This window comes from Artemia sp. Qi Xiang Cuo, chromosome 1, assembly GCF_049724085.1.
Source record: "Artemia sp. Qi Xiang Cuo chromosome 1, ASM4972408v1, whole genome shotgun sequence".
Classification (NCBI taxonomy): Eukaryota; Metazoa; Arthropoda; class Branchiopoda; order Anostraca; family Artemiidae; genus Artemia; species Artemia sp. Qi Xiang Cuo.
In genome coordinates, this window is record NC_142794.1 from 103,054,268 (window position 1) to 103,079,510 (window position 25,243).

The 25,243-nt window shown below is 34.4% G+C and overlaps 1 protein-coding gene and 1 pseudogene across 3 annotated transcripts in view; one reads left to right on the forward strand and one right to left on the reverse strand.

Moving 5' to 3' along the window:
- Window positions 1–25,243, forward strand: part of retm (real-time) — a 126,855-nt gene that overhangs the window by 73,483 nt on the left and 28,129 nt on the right. For all 3 annotated transcript variants that reach the window (XM_089088275.1, XM_089088284.1, XM_089088292.1), the window contains exon 12: window positions 7,739–7,857. In XM_089088275.1, the coding sequence (XP_088944401.1) occupies window positions 7,739–7,857 (119 nt within the window). The remainder of the gene's footprint in view (window positions 1–7,738; window positions 7,858–25,243) is intronic.
- Window positions 11,221–25,010, reverse strand: LOC148957032 (eukaryotic translation initiation factor 4 gamma 1-like; annotated as a pseudogene).

Consider the following 25,243-nt stretch of genomic DNA (forward strand, 5'->3'; position numbering starts at 1 on the left):
TATAAATATAATTGGTATAATATAAAGCCTATAATGTAGATTTTGGTAAATATTAGATTGTCTTTGTTCATTATGTGTTTATTGGTAAAAAATTTTTTTTGTCAAATTTGGCTCCTGGACTATGTTTTCGCCTTGTGAGGTAAATCTTGAATAATTCACAATTTAAATATCAAGTTTGGTTGTCAATATACAGGGTGTCTGCTCAGAACGAATCGGCTTTAATGATAATTAATTAAAAAAACTTTTTCCACAAAATAAGTTATTCAAAGAAAAGTAAAGAACTCCATTAAGCCAAAAATGGCAAAAATAAAATCAAACAATCAACCAAGCGTGAAACTACCACAAATCAGTATGGATAAATAAATGAAACCCAAAACGAACAGAAATTACAATAATTAACCGAGTTAGACTCAAAACGAACAGACATTAACATGAGTAAGGCTCAAAACCCCTATGCCTTCCCAAAGTCCAGAACATAATTTGCACTTTACTGAAAAAAATATAAATTATTTTACTTTTATAACTTTAATAAATCAAAGAATATTAACATTTTGATTACTAAATATCAGTAGATGTATATTAAACTGACAATGCACATTCATAATAAAAATAAAAAATAATAATAAAAAATATAATAAAAATAATATAATAAAAAAAAAAAAAAAAATAATTCTCATCTTTGTATTGTCGTAGTTATTAAGGATAAAACCCTAATGTTCAATCAATCAATCAATCAATCAATCCAATTTATTCAATTAATAGACACAACAAAATACACTTCAATATAAACTCCCCCGTAAGGCTCTATGGCCAGGAAAAAAACAGGGGAGAAATAAAAATGAAACAAATACAAGTATTTTCAATATAATGCATTGAATTTCAACCTTTCAAAGACTCAACACACACACACACACAAAACAAAACACAGAAGAGAAAAAAAACAATAATTAAAAGACCCAAACAACAAGCGATTTTATGAGACCCCCCCCCCAAAAAAAAAGGATGTAGGACAATCCAATGAAATAAACCAAATTCCAAATATATATTTGAAACCAAACCACAAAAAAAAAAAATATTATACAAACTCAAAACCCCTCACAACAAATGTTTCCAACCCAGACTAGTGTCACCCCCCCCCCAAATAATAATAATAAAAATTAAAAAAAATATATTTAAACATGATAAATCAAGACGTTAAAAAATTTCTTAAGATTCTTTTGAAAGTACCAAACGAGTGAAATTCTTGAGCTGACTCAGGTAGGCTATTCCAAACGATATGACAAGCAGTTAATGGATTAAAGTCAGACCTCACCGATGGAGTAAATAAAATATTAATATTCCTTGAATTGCGAAGATGATGCAAAGACCTATCAGTGACGAAAGAAGGAGTAGTTTAAAGGGCTGTGGGAACATCACCATGAATTTGATGAAAAGTGAAAGACGCGCACGAAAGAGTGTAGAGAGACTGCAAATCAAGTAATAGGCTAGTTGGGTTAGCTGTAGAACAATTTGTTTCCTGTATAAGCCTTCTTGCCTTATCATATAACTTAGAAAGTGGTATAAAAAAAGAAGGGAAAGTTGACATCCATATCGTAGGGCAATAAGAGACGTAGGACTGAACTAAGCAATGGAACACAATTTTTAAAACTGATCCAGGAAAAATGTGCTTTAGCTTCCTCAATATTCCAAGACTCCTTGAGATCTACATATTAATTAGTCCAACATGATACTTGAATGAAATGTTTTCATCGACAAGAATACCGAGAAATCGGACATGTCGTTCTTTAGGTCTACTGAGAGCCCCTTGAAAGCTGGATTTTAGATAACTCAGGGCAAGTCAGAGAAATAAGGGGGGAAATTAAAAAACTTGACTTAGAAACATCTAGGGCAAGGCCATTTGCATCGAACCAACGGACGACTCGCACAAAAAGGTCCACTAATTTAGGAAGCATCTCAGACTCAGTTCCTACTACAGTACCAATAGTATTGTCATCAGCGAAAGCAATGAGAGTGTCCACATCCTGTGAAAACGATGGATTTTTTTTAGCATTGAAAGATTCAGGATGACATAGGCGACAGCGAACTGTAGGTTTTTTTATTCATAACTGCAACTATAAGGTCATTAACATAAATCAAAAACAGAAGCGGTCCAAGAACAGAACCTTGAGGAACACCACACTCAACTTCAGACGAAAAGTGGGAAAGGGAATCTAAGGAGATAGTTCTACCTGACAAATAGGAATCAAACCAAGCATGACCCTGTCCTCCTACACCATTGTGTGATAGCTTATACAGCAGAATCTCATGAGTTAAAGAGTCAAAAGCCTTACGAACATCTAGGAATATAGCTGCAGGAATCAAACCAGAATCAAGCGCGGTGTGGAGAAAATTTAAAAGAGCTACACACGCATGCTCCGTAGAATGTTTAGCTCGGAAGCCAAACTGAAAATCATAAAAAAATCTTTTAGCCTCTAGAAAAGCAAGTAGACGGAAAAGCATGGTCTTTTCAAAGATTTTGCTAAAAACAGACAGCAAAGATATAGGACGATAATTGGCTGGGTCACTTCTTGGTCCTCCTTTATATAAAACAATTACTCTAGCTCGCTTAAGAGAACTGGGGAAAATCCCATTTTCAAAAGAAAGATTTATAAGCTTTGTCAATGGAGAAATAATTGAAGGAAGAATGAACTTAACTACCATAGTTGGAATACAGTCAGGGCCAGACGACGAAGAACCCTTCAAGCTATTTACAATCCCGGCTACTTCAACATCAAAAGCCGGATATAACACCATCGATTTGAGACAAGGTGGACTAAGATAGGTTTGTAATCTGGTTTTGACTGTAAAGACCTGACTGAAGAAGCTGTCGCTTTCCCAATATTGGCAAAAAATAATATAAATGCTTCTTGAACAGAAGAAAAATCTTCAACAACCACATCCTCAACAAAAAGACTTGGAGGGATAGAAGGAGCTGGAAAAGAATGTTTGAGAATAGACTTAGCATTTACCAATTTTTTCGAATGTTTTTCCCAAAATCCCAAAATTGATTGGAATAATAAAGGAATTTAGTCTTCCTGAATAACGAACTTAAAACATTCATGTTGAGTTTGATTGCTGAAGACTGGCAGCATTCAAAGATAGTTATGCTGACTTAAATGCTTTCCAAAGATTATTTTTTCTTCTCCAACTCTTTAGAAGACCAGGGGTCATCCATGGGTTAAGAGGAATAGATCTTTATGACCTTGAAGTAGAGAAGGACAGAGCACATACGTCAAAAATCGACTCCTTTACTGACTCATTAAAGGAATCAAACTTAGAACAAAAATCATTATCCTCACCAAAAATATTCCATGTCTTCTCAGCTAAATGGGATCTAAGGCGGATCAATTCATTCAAACCAAACTTAAAAGAAGCTGAAGCAGATGCTGGAGTGTCCCTATTCAATGTTTTTTCAAGGATAAAACTGGAAAATACAGGAAAATGGTCTGAAATATCACTCACTACAACAGAATTCCGAACCAAATTAAGAGACGAAAAAATGTTATCAATTAAAGACGCTGACGTATCAGTTACACGTGTTGGAATACAGGTTGTTGCTAGAACCCCAGCGGTGAGCATATCTGTGAGAAAATCCATCGTAGTACAGGAAGCCATGTTAATTTGATTTCAGTTAAAGTCTCCCATTATTACAATTTCACATGGACGTCTGCCTATTAAAGCCAAGACCTCATCAAGGACCTGAAGAAAAGAAGGGACGGATCCACTGGGAGATCAATAAACATTATCAATTATCAAAGCCTTATTTTTTAATTTGATTTCAATAAACTGGGATTCAAAAACCCCTTCGTCATTCCTTGACAGATCGCTTCGAACAGTATAGGGAAAAATGTCAGAAATATGCATTGCTAGTCCACCCTTTGCCATCCTTCTGTGATTTATTCGCTCCATTTTGTAACCGGGTATATCTAAAAGCATTTCATTGCTAGAATTAAGAAAAGTCTCACATAATCCGATAACATCGGGTCGCCCATCAATAACTATCTGCCTCAACTGATCAATCGATGAGCATAGACCCTGAGTATTGAGTTGAAGGACCGAAAAATGATCATCTCGTCTAGTAGCCCACTTTAAATCAGAAACATACTTACTATTAATTGATTGGGAAGTATTTAGGGAATTTCTTTTAATTTGACCAATGGAATTATTAATAATACTCAAAAAATCTAAGGGGTTTCTTTGTAATTGAAGTAAACGTCCATCAAGGGAGTAAAAATCCCCAGAGCCTGATTTAGAAAAATTTATATAATTTAAGGAGACTATGTATCAAACCTGCACTGCAACACACACAAAATAAAATAAATAAAAAAATAACTAAGAGGCTATAAATAAAAACAAAATAAAAAAATAAATAAAATCACAACAATCATACCAATACTGCAATACTGCAAGATACTAAACATACCTAAAAAAAAAAAAAAACAGAAACGCACACACACACAAAAAAAATTATTTTTAAAAACACACGGCTAGAGTATGAATTTTTCTTGTAACACTTTCACCATTAGGCCTTGCCAAAATTTGCCCACGATCAATCCAAACATTTCTATGACCAAATTTGTCCTTAGCGGCATATAGGATCTCACGTCGCCTCTTTGTCAATACTTCAGATAGGAAAATTTCACTTGAAGCTAACTTGGCTTTTACTTTGAAGACTTTCTTCGCTATATCACTATTCACAAATTTAGCTAAAACAGGAGGGACTTTGTCGTTTAGGGAGGCGTCGGTTAAAGCAGGAGATATTTTGAATCTGTAGATGTTTCTAATTTGGGCAACATTAATTTCAGTCAGGTTCATTTTGGTTACGAAAACTTGCTGGATTGTTGATTGGAGGTCAGATCCGGACTGCTGCTTAACACCATGCAAAATCAGCGAATCAAGCAGCACTTCTTGTTCAAATGCATCTAGTTTCATCTCAATGTTCATGATTTTTCTTCTTGATTTATAAATTGGTTGTGAAGAGTTTTCAGCGATTGTTCAATTTTTTTCAAATTTTGGTTGATATTCAAGAGTAATCGCGTCATATATTTGACAAATAATGTCGTGGGATGACTGGCGGAAAGAATCAGCATCCGAAAACCTTCCATTAACCTTCTTAGTTATATTTTGCAGTAACTCTCGCTTAGTTTTTTCCAGGTCAAGTTCCGTAGAAGTGACTTTATCCATCAACGAAGCACATTCTCCTTCATTAGATTCCTTAATTGTTAATGCATTATATGTCTTGGAAAGGGATTTATAAATATCGGGTGAATTTTTCAATTCTTCAAATGCAGCCTTTACACCTGCAGTATGTTTTGTTGAAGTTCGGCTAACGCTTGGATTATATTCTGCCAAGTTGGCTTCAACAAGTCTGTATTCATCATGTGTCCCATAGCAAAATACCAAATATTATGGCTTTCCTTTGCTATCCTTGGACACTTTTAGTATCTTTACTGGCCAATGTGGATAATTTTTGAAGTTAGCTAACGCAATATCAAACTCTTTGAATGCAGGCATTTCCTATTAAGGAGAGGACAAAAGTAAAAGCAACTTATCTTTATCTAAGTTAAGAACCTTACTGAAAAGTTTAGTTGAAATAATGTTCCAAAGATTCAATAATATATATCCAAAATATTCTATATAATCCACTAATATCAGTCTATTTCAATACCAATTAGTTTGGCACCAAAGGTGAACACAGATCAATTCGCTCACAGTAGGTTTACTCAAGAAAAGTCAATGGCGCAACAAATTTCACCTGTGTCTTAATCCGTTTAGTTGAAGAAACCAGTTCTTTATTGTTCAGAGACTATAAAATATCCGTTTTCAAGCTAGGTGTTCACTGAATGAATGCTAGTGGAATACTGAAAAAGTTCGGGAAAGTGAATAGTTGATGCATTAGCTCAAAGTATTTAAAGGAGGGGGGTGAGATTGCTCTCGCACATTTACAAACCCGACTTTGGTTCTTGTAATGATAAATAAGTGTCGACATTTTACTCAAATGTATCGAGTAGTAAAGGTCGCTGAATAAAAGTTTTGCTCGGAGATTTATCATATTTTATTAGATAAGAGTATACTTAGAAGATAATGCATTGCTTTTATATTCTTTAGATTTAGTAAATGTAGAGTAATAAAACAACGTCAGGGACGTCAACATGGAACAGAGCCTTTAGGATAGTGCCCCCCCCCCCTCCACCGAGACATTGATATTTTATTATTTTCCTTTAAATTTTTGTCTTGTTCACGTAATATTCTTTATTCTTTTCGTTTATTTCGTTTATTTTTTTATTCTTTCGTTTATTCTTTTTAATTCGTTTATTCTTTGTGGGTTTTTTAAGTTTTATGACTGCTTTGATCAATTATTTCCGGTTTGGTATAATCCTCGTAATGGCTAGATATTCATGCTATTAGTTAGCATCAATGTTTGAGCAAGACATCACGAACGTTTTGGTAAGTGACTTACAGAAGTGACTCTTATCACTTTACTAACAAGTGATTCTTCTAGTGTGCGACTGACTTTACGGACACATTGGCTGTTCTGTTTAGTTAAGTGGGACTTAAAAAAATTATGAGCAGGTCTTTTGTGCCTGCGACCCTTTTGCTGCATCGCATGCAAGCCCATTGCAATTGAAATAAAATGTATAAAACGGACATGATTTTTAAATAATACTAAAAATTGATATAATAAATACTGAAAATTAGAATATTTTGGCTTCATCTCCGAAAGCGTTTGCCAACGGGAAAAGAAAAGAAAACAAACTAACGTAACACAAGCAAAAAGAAAAATAAAACTTAACAAAGACAAAAATAAAAGCGCACGCCTTAAAAACGGCCAGTATTTATCACAAAGGTAACAAGCAAGAAAGGAGCAAGCACATTGAGCTGAAGAATGGCTGAAGGATCCCGTCTTTTAATGGCTGTACGAAGTTACCCAATATAACCAATTTTATGAGAGAACTAAAATGAAGGGAAGCTCTTTTGTTAGTTACCTTTCTTAATAGGCGTTACATACTAAATAGTACATTTTTAACTATAGATAAATTTTCCAGCTTATTTTAAAATTTTATCCTATTGCACGTTTAAAGCTAAAAATGGTGCTTAAGCATGCCAAGAAAAATGTATCGAACTAAAGCTGAAATCGATGTGCAATAAAGCACTGTTGGTGTACACATATCTCAGGAGTAAGACGCGGAGGGGGGGATATCAACGGATTTTTTTGTTTGAAAATGTGAAAAAAGGTATATTTCAACAGCTTCAAAAAATTAAATACTACAAATCATAAATATATTGAATAATTGTTGCCTGTTGTAGGACTGACAAAACTAAGTATGACTTCGAGAAATAGGAAAACAGAAGCTGGAAAGACAAATTCTATTCTTGTACTTGTAGTATTCCAAAATATGGTTTCCATTCACTTCTTGTTTTATATAATTTCCTCGAATTAACGTAAAAAGTAATTTTACTATACAAATTGGTTTTATTAAATTTACATGATTGCTGAAATGGTTTTCATGCATAGATATAGAATTTGCTAATGTTACTGGTGTGCAGGTGGTGATACATATATATATATATATATATATATATATATATATATATATATATATATATATATATATATATATATATATATATATATATATATATATATATATATATTATATGTATCAGTGTCTGTGATTGAGCTTACTTAATCTTTCAGATGATGTTACACGAACCAAAATACTTTTCCACGGTGGGACGGACTATTCTGAATCTGGTGGTTTATTAGATTATATACCAGAAGAATTTATTCCAGATTTTCTTGGAGGACCTTATCAAGTATGTCTGACTAAAATTTATTACCAATTCAAATATATTTATTTTATACTTACAAAAACAATATCTTTTTTCATTGAAAAAAGATATTGTTTTTATTAGGTTCCAGCTATTGCTTATAACCATTGTCAAATTTCCATTGCGGCGCAACCCAAGGCGCAGATGTGAATCAGGGAGATTTGGATCAGAGACCTACTCTGGAAGTATTACTGATCCGTAAATTTTACTGATCAATAAAATTTGAGCAATTATTTTCAAAGACACTATTTCCTTATTTTAGTATTTTGCTGATCAGTAAAATTTGAGCAATTATTTTCAAAGACACTATTTCCTTATTTCAGTATTTTGCTGATCAGTTAAATTTGAGCAATTATTTTCAAAGACACTATTTCCTTATTTCAGAATTTTGCTGATCAGTAAAATTTGAGCAATTATTTTCAAAGACACTATTTCCTTATTTCAGTATTTTGCTGATCAGTAAAATTTGAGCAATTATTTTCAAAGACACTATTTCCTTATTTCAGTATTTTGCTGATCAGTAAAATTTGAGCAATTGTTTTCAAAGACACTATTTCCTTATTTCAGTATTTTGCTGATCAGTAAAATTTGAGCAATTGTTTTCAAAGACACTATTTCCTTATTTCAGTATTTTGCTGATCAGTAAAATTTGAGCAATTATTTTCAAAGACACTATTTCCTTATTTCAGTATTTTGCTGATCAGTAAAATTTGAGCAATTGTTTTCAAAGACACTATTTCCTTATTTCAGTATTTTGCTGATCAGTAAAATTTGAGCAATTATTTTCAAAGACACTATTTCCTTATTTCAGTATTTTACAGGTCAAATTTTACTGATCAGTAAAATTTGAGCAGTTATTTTTAATGATACTATTTCTTTTTTCAGTATTTTACTGATCAAATTTTATTGATCAGTAAAATCTACGCAGTTATTTTTAAAGACACTATTTCCCTACTGATTGTATCAGAGTATTTCTTTGAAACCATGCATCTCTTGAGGTTATTGATTTCTTCCCGCACCCCCTTTCAAAAAATTGGGTAAAAGTATGCATCATTTCCTTATGTTATAAAAAAAAGCATCCTTCTTCCCATCAGACCCTCTCATCTTCCTATTTCTTCGTCTCTTTCTGTACCGAACCAAGTTAGGATTACATCTCTGTCTGAGAATCTGTTGCTTCTTCTGAAATTATTGCTGGAGTAAAAAAAAAGGTTTTGGACATGTTTGAATGCAGAGAATTCATTCAAAAACCTACAATTTACGTAAGGCTTTCGTATATTACTTTTCAGCGGGTTTCTTTGGCAATGGCCACGCTCGTAACTGCTGAAAAATGTGCATTTCTGTATACGCGAATCAAACAGTTCGTGGTAATCTAATAAAATCTAATAAACATGTCTTTGAGGATGACCTCATCCACCACAGTTCCCGGGGGAAGGGCTGCAAGTTATGAACTTTGCCCATTGTTTACATATAATATTGGTTATTGGGAAGTATACAGGCGTTTTCAGAAGGTATTTTTTTCGGGGGGGGGGGGAGGGGGGGTGGGAGGAAGGTGCTAAGTGGGAGGATCTTTCTATGAAGGATGTTTTTTGGCGGAAGGGAAATTTCTATGAAGGGGGTGCAAGATTTCTCAGCAATATGTAAAAAACGATCAAAAAAAAAAAAAAAAAAAAAAAAAAAAAATTGTCTACTGAAAGTAAGGAGCAACATTAAAACTTAAAACGACAAAAATTATTACATATATGAAGGGGTTCGCCCCCTAGTCAATACCTCGCTCTTTAAGCTAGATTTTTCTTAGTACTTTCAAAAGAGCTATCTATTCTAATTAAACGGCCTTTGTGATTCAGGGGTTTGCCATTCGAACAAAATTTGAACTTTAGCGTAAAGAGCGAGGTATTGACTAGGGGGCGAACCCCCTCATATACGCAATAACATACACGTAATAAAAAAAACAAGCGATACGACTCAATAGTAATCGAAACTTTAAAAAGCGGAATTTTGATGTCAATAAACATATATCAAAAGAATGGGCTTGTAATGCTGATTCAGCATTATAGGGAAAAAAGCTTATCGTTGTCCCAATTAAACCAAAATAGTGTTTCAGAAGTCGGTCTTAAAGAATTGGGAGAAAATTCGTAGGTTACGTATATTTATTACTAATAAAAACGTTCGTAAATAAAATTGAAAGTTCTAGTGCCCTTTTTAAGGAACCCAAAAAATTGGAGGGCAGCTCGGCACCCTCCCCGCCCTTTTTTATCCTGAGCGCTTTGGGCAGAGTGTCATCCTCTTAGATACAATTTCCGGACCTTTCAACTACTTTGAACAAAATCTCAAAATTCTGATTGGATGTGTTTGGATAAATGGTGGGCGGGGAAGGGGTGTTAGTTGCCTTCTAATCACTTTTGGCTATAATAAAGGGCACTAGCCATGTCAATTTCCAATCGAATGAGCCTTTTTTGAAGTTTCTACAACAACGCTTTCTATAAAAGACCTTGTGTGCCCCAGGGGCATAACTTACAGCCCTTGACCTGAGGGCTGTGGGGGGGTTGTCCTCCTCAAAAACGTAATTTTTATCTGGAAATCAACTACGCTGAACAAAATGGTTATCTTTAAAGTTTGATTGGATGTGTTTGGGGAAATGGTTGGCGTGGAAGGGGTGTTAGTTGCCTTCTATTCACTTTCGACTATTAATAAGGTCATAAGCCACTCCAATTTCTAATCGAATGAGCCTTTGAAACTCCTTCGATACGAAGTGCCCCGGTCTAAAGGAAAAAAAAGTTAATACATTGTGCCAATATCGTTCTTTACTTGGGCAGCGCGATTGCGCTGCCTATGATATAAGATTATTGAAGCTCGTCCAATTTCTAACAAAGATATGTACTAAGCTTGAATATTTTGGTTTTCTAGACACAAAATACATATAAGATTATGGTTATTTTACTTCTCTAAAGAATATATTTATGTTATATTTATTCTAGTGTTTCGCTATGATTAATATATATCTTATGTAAATCCTAATATGTACAATATGGTTCAAGAAAAACTATTAAGATTCCAGGTACCAACATTTTATTGGTCACACAGTAAACATAAAATTTACATTATACACAAAAAAACAACCAGGATTTTATATTGTACAACAGCGTCCCTAACAAAACTAGGTAGACTTTTTTGGCCTGATGAAGTACGATCTTGATCCCTGGAATTTCGTCCTCAGTGCTTGATTCCTTTAATATAAAGTTAATTTCCAGATTGTGATGAAAACTTTTTGCGAGCATTATCTCGTCGTAGAGGATGGATGCTTAGGACAGGCTTCAATGTGAACCTTTCGTGAAACCCAGATTTTTCAAACTAATAAAAAGAACGAGGAGAGACAAGTCTAATATTTGCCGCACTTCAACTAGACATTGACGTATCTTCATCGTCTAATAGTGCTGCATATCTTCCACCAACTGTTTGTACTGCCACTAGAGCCGAGCCAGCCCTTTTACTCCAGTGATTGGGTGGTCCTATTTCCTTTCTTTGCGGTTCCTTAGTCATCCTCGGAGACGGACGGTAAGAAGAAAGATCTTGGCCATTATATAGGCCTTTATTCCCATGGCTAGTTTGCCAACTTTCGTCATCAACAGCTAACCTAGATTTGTTTTTCTGACCTAGATCTCGTTTTTGCGATGGATAGCCCATCTGACGCTGTTGATAATACCGTCATGCAAAAGGACTCCCTCTTGAAGCCTTTCTTTTGGTTTATTTTCAAGTCTTTCTTTTGGTACTTCTCTACGAATTTCAACAATTGGTGTTGGTCCTTCTTGTTTTCGCGGAATCCATCGATTTTCCTTTAGTTCTAAAACATTCATAATGGGAAATCGAACACGAATTGACAAATATTCGTCCTGGCTCAAATTCCTCATTGCTTCAAAATATTCATCAAGTTTCGTCCGCTGTATCCGAGATTGCTTTCTCCAACTTTTTTATTCAGCAACTGTTCTTTGGTATTTTACATGGTATTTTTCTTCATATGTTTCACCTATCGTAGAAATTAAATTACAAAGCCATGTCAGTTGCTCCTCATCACGAGATTTAAGGAGCTTAGACATACTAAAATTCATGATTTCTTCCCTTACCATCCCAAGTTTGAATAATTCACCAATAAATTTGCTGTTTCCTAACAACATATGTTTTATTACTACTTTTGTCTCGTCCAATTCCATTTGTAATTTTTTCTTTTCTTCTTCCGTGTTGGCTTCTTGTATGGCTCTTTCTTTAGATACAATTGCTTCTTCTTTATTTTTCTCCTTTTCTAAATTCTCCAGACATCTGTCGAGAAGAAGTTTCTTGAAGCTGATTTTCGCTGTTCCACTAGTTGAGGGCACTTCCTTCTCAGCCATCCCTTTACAAAGTTCAGCGTAAATATGAGCATACTTTGTTTCATCAAGGCTAATGTCAAAGAAGATTTGAATTATAGCCCTTAATCTTTCCTCTGTATCAACATCTATAGCCCAAATGTCCTTGGAATTTTTTCAAAGTTTTCAGGCGTCACTTTATTCAATTTACCTCTTATTGCCTTCTTTAGATCATTAGTCTTCTGCTCTTCGAGATCAGTGAATTTATTCTGATCTTCAAGATAAGTGACTTTCTTCTTGGCAATGTTGGCAGGAACCCAATGTTGAGTTATATTAGAAAAGAAAACCAAAAAGTCTTCTGTATAAATTTATTCATACTTCTATAATAATTTGATGTTTAAAAAGTAATACAGAAGACTTTATCATCCTCCATGTTTAAAGGAAACACAATATTTTTAATTAATTTCTTTCTTATGCTCCTGGCCTCCCCCAGACATTTCAGCATGTTCCCAGTTGGTGACAGGGGAACGCCCTACTGATATGTAGGGTACTTCCATAGGAGGCACGGACCAAGGGGGAACCTTGTCCCTGGGGGTCCATAATAGAAACTGGGGCACCCTCGCCCAGGGTCATAAATACAGGCGGAGGAGGAAGAAAGCCCATCAAAAGTACACTCAAAAGGGCCCACTGGCTTGTCCACAAGTTCCATGAGTTACAAACCTTCTCCCACTTATGGGTTAAATTGCATGGTGATGAAGAACACCATCGCTGGAGGATCCTCTACAGGAGGACAACTGCGGCAGGGTGTAAGATTCAGATCTATGGACAACGGCCTCTGGAAAGGGCTGCCTTGACCCTTTTGGGGTACCAGTAAGACTGGGGACCTTGTGGTCAACTCAATTCCCACTTGAGGAGTGGCGCCCCTCGAGGAAATTATAGCCTAGTAAACAACACAGTCTTACTAATGGATAATTTTTCTGTTTTTTTATGTTTTGATGGGCGTCTTCGGGCTGAAAAACCTCTTCCTAACTAATTTATTTATTATGGGCTGCCTCCTCGTAGCAGCATAATATTTGTGAGCATGAATATATAATGATTCGGAGGTAATAGGCTTGAGATTGTCTGTTCAGGATTTCGACTCTTGCTGATAGAAGAGCATCACCAAGTGCTAAAAACCATGTTGTGACCAAGATGGGCCCAGGACTGCACAAAGCCTCCATTCATGGAGGTCCCAGAGACTTCTTGCTGTTCGGTTCTAAGCTGGCTTAAGCACTTCGGCTTAGGCTTGAGAAGAAATGTGGTCTCCGTCCTGCACTGGTATCTGGGATCATTGCTTTTCCTGAGGCGAAAATAATTTCAATGATTTAAAGAATCCTCTCCTCCTTGTCTGTGTGGGTTACATAGACATGTAGGAGGGCTCATTATGAATAAGGAAGCTACTAAGTCTTGTTTAGGCTGGGAAGGTATTAGTAATAGAATACTAATTGCTAATTTTGTGACAAAAAAGTTCGGGGTATCAGTTATAGTAGTATACGCCCGTGTAGAACCGAGTGACGGAGATAGTAGTGACTCAGATGAATTTTACTTACAGTTACAGGAGCAAATAGACAGGGTCCCAGTTAGAAATATGAGGTTTTTACTGGGAGATTTTAACAGTCAGATTGGTAGAAATAGGGATAGATGGTATCCTAGCCTAGGTAAATTTGGTGTAGAAAACGAAGATTGTTCTTTTCAGCCAGCCGTCTAGGGCTAAACGGAAAGCAGGTCGTCCTGTTCTGGGGATGGGAGGACGTCATAAAAAAAGATTTAAAGGAAACGGTAACTTCGTGGGCGGGTATAAAAAAGGAGGCTTTGAATAGATTGGGATGGGGGAGGAGCGTGCGTAGCTGTGTTGGCCTCAGCTGGTTTGGCGCTGTGGTAAGTTTTTAGTAGTAGTAGTATTCAAAAACTTTCAGAAATTAAATAAAAAAAACATTTTTTTTTACATAAAGTAAGGAGCGACATTAAAACTTAAAACTAACAGAAATTATTCCATATATGAAGGGGGGTGTCTCCTCCTCAAGACCTTGCTGTTTGTGCTAATATTTAAATTTTTTCCCAATTCTTGCAGAACGACTTCGTAAACACTCTGTTCGTTTAATTGGAAGCTTTTTTTCAAAAGTACTGAAAAAAACTTAAGCGTAAAGAGCGAGGTGTTGAGGAGGAGGCATCCCCTTTCATATAAGGAATAATTTCTGTTCGTTTTAAGTTCCAATGTTTTAAGTGTTTAATGGATTTTATGATTTAGTTATTGCCAAGATTAATTATTTATTTATGAAATTTTTTATTTTTAATTACTAATAAGTGTTTCGATAACTTTTTATTAATATTAATTAAAAAAACTTTTTCCAAAAAAAATGTTTTTCAAAGAAAAGTAAAGAACTCGATTAAACAAAAAATGAGCAAAAATAAAATCAAATAATCTACCAAGCGCGAAACTACCACAAATCAGCATGGATAGATAAATGAAACCCAAAACGAACAGAAATTACAATAAATAACCGAGTCAAACTCAAAACGTGCAGAAATTAACATAATTTGGGCTCAAACCCCCCCATGCCTTCCCAAGGCCAGAACATAATTTGCACTTTACTGAAAAAAAATAAATTTTTTTACTTTTATAACTTTAATAAATCAAATAATACTAACCTTTTTATTATTAAACAATAGTATATGTATATTAAACTGCCAATGCACATTCATTTGTATTTTTTTTCAAATACAAATGAATGGGAGGGGGATTAGTTTCCCTCCAATCACTTTCGACTATTAAAAAGGGCATCAGCCCTTTTTATTTTCAATCGAATGAGACCTTTTCGAAGTTCCTATGACAACTCCTTCGATACAAAGTGCCCTGGTCTAAACAACAACAAAATAAAACATCATACCCACATCGATCTTTGCTATAAAAATGTCAAGCCTTACAATCACTTTCGACTATAAAAGAGCGCTAGGCCTTTGGATTGCCAATCAAATGCCAATCGAATGAGCCCTTTTTGAGTTTCTATGACAATACTTCCTATAAACACCTTATGTGCCCCCAGGGCATAAATTAAAACCCTTACCCTAATGGCTGTGAGGTTGGTTGTCATCCTCTAAGACCTAATTTCCAGAAATTTAAACTACGTTAAACAAAATGGCTATCACAAAATTTTGATTGGATATATCGGGGGAAATGGTGGGCGTGAGAGGGTCGTTAGACTTTCTCCAATCACTTTCAACTATTAAAAAAGGCACTAGCCCTTTCAATTTCCAATCAAATGAGCCCTTTTGAAGTTTCTACGACAACGCTTTCAATAAAAAACCGTATATGCCCCCAGGGCATAGCTTACAACCCTTGCACTTGGGGCTCTGATGGGGTTATCATCCTAAAAGACCTAATTTCCAGAACTTTCGACTACGTTGAACAAAATGGATATCTCCATTTTGATTGGATGTGTTTGGAAAAATGGTGGGTGTCAGAGGGGGGTTAGCTCTCCAATCACTTTCGACTATTAAAAGGGTACTAGACAATTTTACAATTTTCAATTGAATGAGCCCTTTTTGATGTTTTTACAACATCGCTTTCTATAAAACCTTACATGTCCCCAGGGCATAATTTAAAACCCTTGCCCTGAAAGATGTGAGAGGGATGGGTTGTCATCCTTAAAGACCTAATTTCCAAAACTTTCAACTACATTGAATAAAATGACTATCTAAAAATTTTGATTGGATGTGTTTGGGGAAAAAGTGGGTTTTAGAGGGGGGTTAGTTGCCCTCAAATCCTTTTCGACTATTAAAAAGGGCACTAGCCCTTTGAATTTCCAATGGAATGAGCCCTTTTTCAAGTTTCTACGACAAAGATGTCAATAAAAACCTTATATGCCCCCAGGGCATAACTTGAAACCCTTGCCCTGAAGACTGTGGGGGGAGTGTCCTGCTCAAAGGTTTAATTTCCTGAACTTTAAACTGCGTACAACAAAATGGTTGTCTCAAAATTTTGATTGGATATGTTTGGGGAAATGGTGGGCGTGGAAGGAATGTTAGTTGCCTTCCAATAACTTTCGACTTTTAAAAAGGGTACTAGCTATTTCAATTTCCTATCGAATGGGCCCTTTTTCAAGTTTCTTCGACAACGACGCGTTCTATAAAAACCTTATATTCCCCCAGGACATAACTTACAACACTTACCCTGAGGACTGTGGGGAGTGTCCTTCTCAAAAATATAATATCTATCTGGGAATCCACAACACTGAACAAAATGGCTATCTAAAAATTTCGATTTGATGTGTTCGGGGAAAAGGTGGGCGAGAGAGGGGGGTTAGTTGCCCTCAAATCACTTTCGACTATTAAAAAGGGTTCTAGCCCTTTGAATTTCCAATCAAATGAGCCCTTTTTCAAGGTTCTACGACAAAGATTTCAATAAAAACCTTATATGCCCCCAGGGCATAACTTATAACCCTTGCCTTTAAGACTGTGGGGGGGGGGGAGTGTCCGGCTCAAAGGTATAGTTTCCTGAATTTTAAACTGCGTGGAACGGCTATCTAAAAATTTTGATGATAAACTAAAAGTTCTAAATAGGGATAAAATCCTTTTTAATAGACAGTGAATAGAAAATTCACAAAAAATACCAGATATTTCGGTCACATATACAGTGACCGTCTAATCAGTAGTAAAACTAAACTAAAACAATTTAAAACAAAGTTTACATACGAAATCAAATAAAACTACCTATTGTTTAAATCTCTAATTCTTTTTAAAGCAAAGGCGGAAGCTTGCCTCTTTGACCTTCTTGGATTCGGTTCATTAGCATTCAATGATATAACATTTGGACAAATGTCAACTACATTGGGTGAATTGAACTTTACACTTTCAGGTCTTAATAAACTATCATAGATAGAGTTCAGCCCAAATTCACCTGATCCCAAATCAAAGCAATATTCTAGAATAAGATTTTCTTTATTTCAAGAGTTTCAAGAAAATTTTGCTTTAAACCCCGATCCCTAGAAATCATAGAGACATTCTCGAACAAAATAAAATGGTCTGGAAAATTGAAAATATTTTCTGAAAGGGCTGAAGTAAAATCTTCAGACTTAGAATCTTTATTTAAAGCCGAAGAAATAGAATCTTTATGTTGTAATAATCTCATTTCCAAACTCTGGTTAGTACGTCCCACATATGAGCATTCGCAAGTACATGGGATCTGATAAACCCCACTTTGTGGCCCCAATCAAGTTAGATCTTTCCCAGAATATATAAAAGTACCCAAAGTATTATTACTCTTTAAGGCTACCCTTAGACCATTGCTTTGTAAAATCCATTTAAGTTTTTCACTTAGCCCGGGGACATATGGTAAGGAACAAAAAAACATTCTTCTCCCGAGTTGTCTCCAAGACTTCCTTAGAAATCTCTAGAAATCTTTTTCTTCTTTTTGAAAAAGCCTGGTTAATTAACCACTCTGGATGCATGTAGCTTATTAGTATTTTCCTTTGAAAAGACAACTCCTCAAAAAATTTTGGAGAGCAAATACTAAAGATCCGGTTAGTTAAAGAAATGATCAAACCAATTTTTACTTGGCGAGCGTAACCGGAACTATAAGACAAAAATCTATTGTTATTTGTAAGTCTTCTGTAAATTTCAAAATCCAGACTATTTTGATTTTTAAAAAGAAGAACATTAAGAAAAGTAAGTTTCCCTTTCTCTTTCAATTTAACAGTAAACTTTAAATCCTCCCCCCAAACAATTAAGATGTTCCAAAAATCCTTTTAATTCCCCTCCCCATAAATAACTCTATCTATGATAATTTAGTAAATTTTTCGTGAAACTCTTGAAATAAAGAAATAATTTCTTAGACCACACTGCTTTTCCATTTACAAAAAATTAAACAAAGAGAAACGGGTTTTAATTTCTATAAAACAGTGAATACAAACACTTAATTAAGCAAAAATACTATGAATATTTCGGCCCCACATCTGGGAGCCTTTCTCAACGGAAAAAAAAATTCTTACATCAACATAAAAAACATACTAAACAAACAAAAGAAAAAATATAAATAAATAGGAAAAGAAAACTAACATATTTAATAAACAATTCCATTCACTGGCGTATAAACAAAAACGAATGTTTATATTGATTGGAACACGCCTTCTCACAGTATATAAATGGAAATCTATCAAAAAATGAAAATATATTTATACTTAAACTAAAACAATAGAGGTCAGCTAACCCCCGGCTCATAACCCCTAAATAGATCTCACAAGTTCATCACCCAATGTTTGAATTATAAATTGAACTGATTCGTTTGCTTGCAAGCTTAGCTACAGTTCGTTTACCTTTCCCAGCATTTAACCCAGTCTGACCTTTGTCCGCAAGGTCATCTTTCGTATCCGAACTATTATTAAAATTAGTACTGGTTGAAAACTTTACCTGGTTTTTAATTAAACTATTATTATTAGAACTTATCTTAAAATCCCCTTCATCTTTATTCATATTAATACCCACATAGATGATCTTTTTTATTTCTATAATTTGACTGAAGCTTTGTAAAATTCATACAGGCGTATCGACTATTTTTGTTTTATCAAATAAAATACTGTGATGAGGAAAATCATAAAGATGTTCTGCAACAGCTGACTCAAACGTTTCTTGTGTTTTGTTTTGTTTTAGAGCGCAATCTATGCCATTCTTGTGTTGCTGTAGCCTATTTTCTAAGATCTGTTGTGTTCTTCCCACATAAAATTTACCACAAGAGTATGGAATTTTGTATACTCCCATTTGCAAATTTCTGGGTACCTTGTCTTTCCCTTTATTTAACAACGAGCTTTTAGTTTTTCCTGATTAAATGCTGTATTTGTAATATGTTTTTTTTAAATTTTTAAAAGATGAACTTACAATTGTAGAAATATCAGAAGAATCTAGATTTTTCAGTTTTGATATAAAATCCATGTATACGTATATTCCTTTTGATAAATAGTTTAGTATTTTATCCAAAAAACTTGAGGAACGTAAAAATGAGATAGAAGAATTATCTTCGGGAATTGAACTGGAAACTATATTAAATTTAGTCAGAATAACTAGCAGGTATACTAATTATTTCACGTTTAGAGATAGTTTTTACCATTAAATCAGGGGATTAGCAATGGGAGGGCCTTTAAGTCCGTTGTTAGCAAATATTTATGCAGAGTATGTAGAAAATTTAGCTATAGAAACATATTTTTTTAAATCTAAATTTTGGGGCAGATATATGGATGATATTTTAGTTATTTGGAATTACGGGGAATCAAAAATTGAAGGTTTTTTGGAACATTTAAATAATCGGGGAGGAGAATTAATTTTTACAATTGAAAAGGAAACAGAGAATAAGTTACCGTTTCTAGGTATTTTGATCCATAGAAATAATAACGAATTAGCGTTTTCAATTTACCGTAAACCGAGTAATAACAACCGTTAATTGTCTTTCGCATCAAATCATCCGATCCAGGTAAAAAGGGGTGTGGTTATTTCTTTAGTTGATAGGGTATTAAAATTAGCATCGCTAGAATACATAAGCAATGAACTAATTTTTATTAAGGATATTCTAGTAGGTAATAGCTATCCGGAAAATATTATTTCTCAACTAATTGAAAAAAGGAAAAAAAGTTGACGGAACCAAAAATATTAGAAGAAGATGGGTCAAATCAAGAAACAAATTACATAACTTTGCCTTTTATCCCAATATTGTCACAAAAATTAAGAAGAGAATTAAAAAAACATAATATAAATACAGCATTTAAATCAGGACAAACTATAAGCTCGTTGTTAAATGAAGGGAAAGACAAGGTACCGAGAAATTTGCAAAAGGGAGTATACAAAATTCCATGCTCTTGTGGTAAATTTTACATGGGAAGAACACAACAGATCTTAGAAAATAGGCTACAGCAACACAAGAATGGCATAGATTGCGCTCTAAAACAAAACAAAACACAAGAAACGTTTGAGTCAGCTGCTGCAGAACATCTTTATGATTTTCCTCATCACATTATTTTATTTGATCAGACAGAAACAGTAGATACGTCTGTAGGGCTTATAAAAAGCTTCAGTAAAATTATAGAAATAAAAGAAATAATATCGGAGGGCATTAGTATCAATAGAGATAAAGGGGATTTTAGGATCAGTTCTATTTATAATAGTTTAATTAGAAAGCAGGTAAAATTTTCAACCATTACTAATTTTAATAATAGTTCGGATACGAAAGATGACCTTGCGGACAAAGGTCAGACTGGGTTAAATGCTGGGAAAGGTAAACGAACTGTAGCTAACCTTGCAAGCAAACGAATCTGTTCAATTTATAATTCAAACATCGGGTGATGAACTTGTGAGATCTATTTAGGGTTTATGGGCCGGGGGTTAGCTGACTTTTATTGTTTTAGTTTAAGTATAAATATATTTTCATTTTTTGATTGATTTCGATTTATATACTGTGAGAAGGCGTGTTCCAATCAATATAAACATTTGATTTTGTTTATACGCCAGTGTATGGAATTGTTTATTTAATTTGTGAGTTTTCTTTTCCAATTTGTTTATATTTGTCTTTTGTTTGTTTAGTATGTTTTTTATGTTGATGTAAGAATTTTTTTTTTCGTTGAGAAAGGCTCCCAGATGTGGGGCCGAAATATTCGGAGTATTTTTGCTTAATTAAGTGTTTGTATTCACTGCTTTACAGAAATTAAAACCCGTTTCTCTTTAATTAATTTTTTGAAATAAAGAAAATCTTATTCAAGAATTTTGCTTTGAATCGGGATACAGGTGAATTTGGATTGAACTCTGTCTATGATAATTTTTTAAGATCTGACAGAGTAAAGTTCAATTCACCCAATATAGTTGACCTTTGTCCAAATGTTATATCATTGAACGCTAATGAACCGAATCCAAGAAGGTCGAAGAGGCAAGCTTCCGCCTTTGCTTTAAAAAGAATTAGAGATTTAAACAATATGTAGTTTTATTTGATTTCGTATATAAACTTTTGTTTTAAATTGTTTTAGTGTACTTTTACTACTGATGAGGGTCACTGTATATGTGACCGAAATATCTGGTATTTTTTGTGAATTTTCTATTCACTGTCTATTAAAAAAGATTTTATCTCTATTTAGAACTTTTATTGTATCGTCACGGAAAGGCAGTGTGGTTTCCGAAATTATCTAAAAAAAATTGAATAGATATGTTTGGGGAATTGTTGGCGTGGAAGGGGTGTTAGTTCCCTTCCAATCCCTTTTGACTGTTAAAAAGAGCACTAGTCATTTCAATTTCCAATCTAATGAGCCCTTTTTGAAGTTTCTACGACGACGCGTTCTATAAAAACCTAATATGCCCCCAGGACATAACTTACAACCCTTGTCCTGAGGACTGTGGGGGATTGTCCTCCTCAAAAATATAATTTCTATCTGGGAATCCACAACACTGAACAATATGGCTATCAAAAAGTTTTGATTGGATGTGTTTGAGGAGAAGGTGGGCGAGAGAGGGGGGCTAGTTGCCCTCAAATCACTTTTGACTATTAAAAATGGCACTAGACCTTTGAATTTCCAATCAAATGAGCCCTTTTTCAAGTTTCTACGACAAAGATTTCAATAAAAACTTATTCCCCCAGGGCATAATTTATAACCCTGGCCCTGAAGACAGTGGGGGGAGTGTCCTGCTCAAAGGTATAATTTCCTGAACTTTAACTTCTAGCAACAAAATGGCTATCTAAAAATTTTGATTGGATGTGTTTGGGGAAATGGTGGGCATGGAAGAGGTGTTAGTTGCCTTCCAATTACTTTCGACTATTAAAAAGGGCACGTGCCATTTTAATTTCTGATCGAATGACCTTTTTTTGAAGTTTCTACAACAACGCGTTCTATAAAAACTTTATATGCCCCCAGGTAACTTACAACCTTGCCCTGAGGGCTGTGAGGGGCTTGTCATCCTCAAAGACCTAATTTGCAGAATTTAAATCTACGTTGAATAGAATTTCTATCTCAAAATTTTGATTGGATGTGTTTGGGGAAATGGTGGGCGTGAGAGGGGGTTAGTTGCCCTCTAATCACTTTCGACTATTAAAAAGAACACTATTCCTTTGAATTTCCAATCGAATGAGCCTTTTTTGAAGTTGCTACGACAATGCCTTCTATAAAAACCTTATATGATCCCAGGGCATAACTTACAACCCTTGTCCTGAAGGCTGTGGGGGAGTCTCCTCAAAAACATAATTTCTATTAGAACATCAACTACGCTGAACAAAATGGCTGTCTTAAAATTTTGATTGGATGTGTTTCGGGAAATGGTGGGCGTGGAAGGGGTATTAGTTGCCTTCCAATCACTTTTGACTATTAAAAAGGGCACAAGTCACCCCAATGTCCAATTGAATGAGCTCTTTTCAAAGTTTCTACGACAACTTTTTCGATACGAAGTACCCTGCTCTAAAGGAAAAAAATAATAAATGATGCATTGTGCCAACATCGTTTTTATATGTCCTCGGGGCATAACTTAAAACCCGTGCCCCGAAGGTTTTGGGGGATTGTCTTCCTCAAAAACATATTTTTTATCTGGAAATCAGCTATGCTGAACAAAATGGCTATCTCAAAATTTTGATTGGATGTGTTTGAAGGAATAATGGGCGTGGGGGGGGGATATTTGGCCTGCAATCACTTTCGACTATTGAAAAGGGCACTAGCCCTTTGAATGTCCAATTGAATGAGCCTTTTTTGAAGTTTGTACGACAACGCCTTCTATAAAAAACCTTATATGCCTCCAGGGCATAACTTACGACCCTTGCCCTGAAGGCTCTGGAGGACTGTCCTCCTCAAAAAATAATTTCTATCTGGAAATCAACTACGCTGAACAAAATGGCCATCTCAAAATTTTAATTGGATGTGTTTCAGGAAATATTGGGCGTGGAAGGGGTGTTAGTTGCCTTACAATCACTTTCGACTATTAAAAAGGGCACAAGCCACTCCAATTTCCAATTGAATGAGCCCTTTTTGAAGTTTCTACGACAACTTATTCGATATGAAGTGGCCTGCTCTAAAGGAAAAAATAATAATAAATGGTACATTGTGCCAACATCGTTCTTATATGCCCTCGGGGCATAACCTAAAACCCTTGCCCAGAGGGTTGTGGGGGAGTTTCCTCCTCAAGAACATATTTTCTATCTGGAAATCAACTACGCTTAACAAAATAGCTATCTCAAAATTTTGATTGGATGTGTTTGGGGGAATGATGGGCTAGGTGGGGGGGGGGGGTAGTTGCCATCCAATCACTTTCGACTATTAAAAAGGGCACTAGCCACTCCAATTTTTCCAATTGAATGAGCCCTTTTCGAAGTTTCTACGACAACTGCTTCGATACGAAGTGCCCGGGTACGGAGATAAAAAATAAATAAATAATACATTGTGCCCACATCGTTCTTTACTTAGGCAGCGCTATTGCGCTGCCTATGATAATATTAGATAATTATTCATTTATTTTGCTTTTCATTTAAAGTATTTATTTTACAGTGGCTTTTTTTTTTTTTTTTTTTTTTTTTTTTTTTTTTTGTTTTTTTGGGGTTTTTTTTATGGGACAGCCGAAATAAAAGTTAGGTCTAATGATATCAGAATATTTTATTAATTAAATATAAAGAGAAAAATTATGAAAGATAAAAGACAAAAATATATAAATGTGTAAAATAAAAAGTACAGAGAAAAGGAATTTTAAAATTACCATAAACCTGTGTAATTTTTTGTAACGACTTAAAGCAAAAAACATAGATGGTAATCTTGAACAACGGATGCAAAAAAAGAAATATTGAGCAGAAACTTCAATGAGTACGGTAAAGAATATAACAACTAATTTAAGAAAAAGAGGGAAGAAAAATGTATTATTATTAGCCAAAACTTTTGAATAAAACTTTTATAATTTTTTTTTATGAAAGTAGAACTGTGAATGTTTCTAAGGAATGATAAAAACTTCTCAAGAAAATGATACTTCAACTGTGATGTAAAAAAAAACAAAATGATTTGAAGGAGCCTACATAACCATTGATAAAAAAGAGCTCATTAAAGCACAAAGCCACCAAGGATTGACACAGCAGCGCTAAACAGTTGCACTTTTCAGGGTTGTGGCCGTGTTGTATCTTCTGATCTGTCGCAATAAATAGTGAATAATTAATTCGTGATAATTGATGAATAAATTACTAATTTATGCTAGAAACATATAATCAAATTTGCTTTGGAATTTAAAAGGTACTAAGATTATGGTTATAATATTTCAATTTTTCCTAGGTTGTTTCTGTACCTTATTCTTTCCAAATGCTTTTTTTTTAATTTTAAAAGAAGTAGAACTATTCATTATTTGTTAGTAAAATCAGTAAAGACTGTTATTCATCAAATTCCTCGGTTTTTATTGCGACTGTGTATATGTCAAAATAAATAAAAGCAATGACTCCTAATTGTAAACATAACTTTGGATGAGTAAATTAGTACATATATTAAATCAGCATAAAAAGCTCTTAATGATAATGACATGTTTTCAACTTATTCCATGTTTCCCCCCTCCCTCTTACCCTTTTATTCTCAAATATGTTCAAATGTTGTTGTGTTTTTTTTTCTGCTGTATATTTAAAACTTTGATAGAAAATAAAATAATTACATTATGTTTTGGTTTTTTGAAAATCTGTATTGTGGTGGAAGCACGTTTACCGTTGCCGTTACCGTTTATCAAAAGCACGTTTACCGTTACCAACGGTAACGGTAAACGGTGAAATAACAGTTTAATAACGGCAAACATTTATGGTCTTTTTCCGAAATTAAATGATGCTTCGGTTTTTCGTTATTGAGGTTTGGATTAATTGTTTTTTCTGACTTTTTTGAATTTTTGGAAAATTTTCATTTTCTAGAAAAAAGACGAGATTGAAAATTCTACTGCATTTCGAAATTTAAGAACTTAAGTAGCACAAAAATTATTTGCAAACTCTCGCCGTCTCGCCTAAGAGTTAATAGACAATTCTGAGACAATTGGTG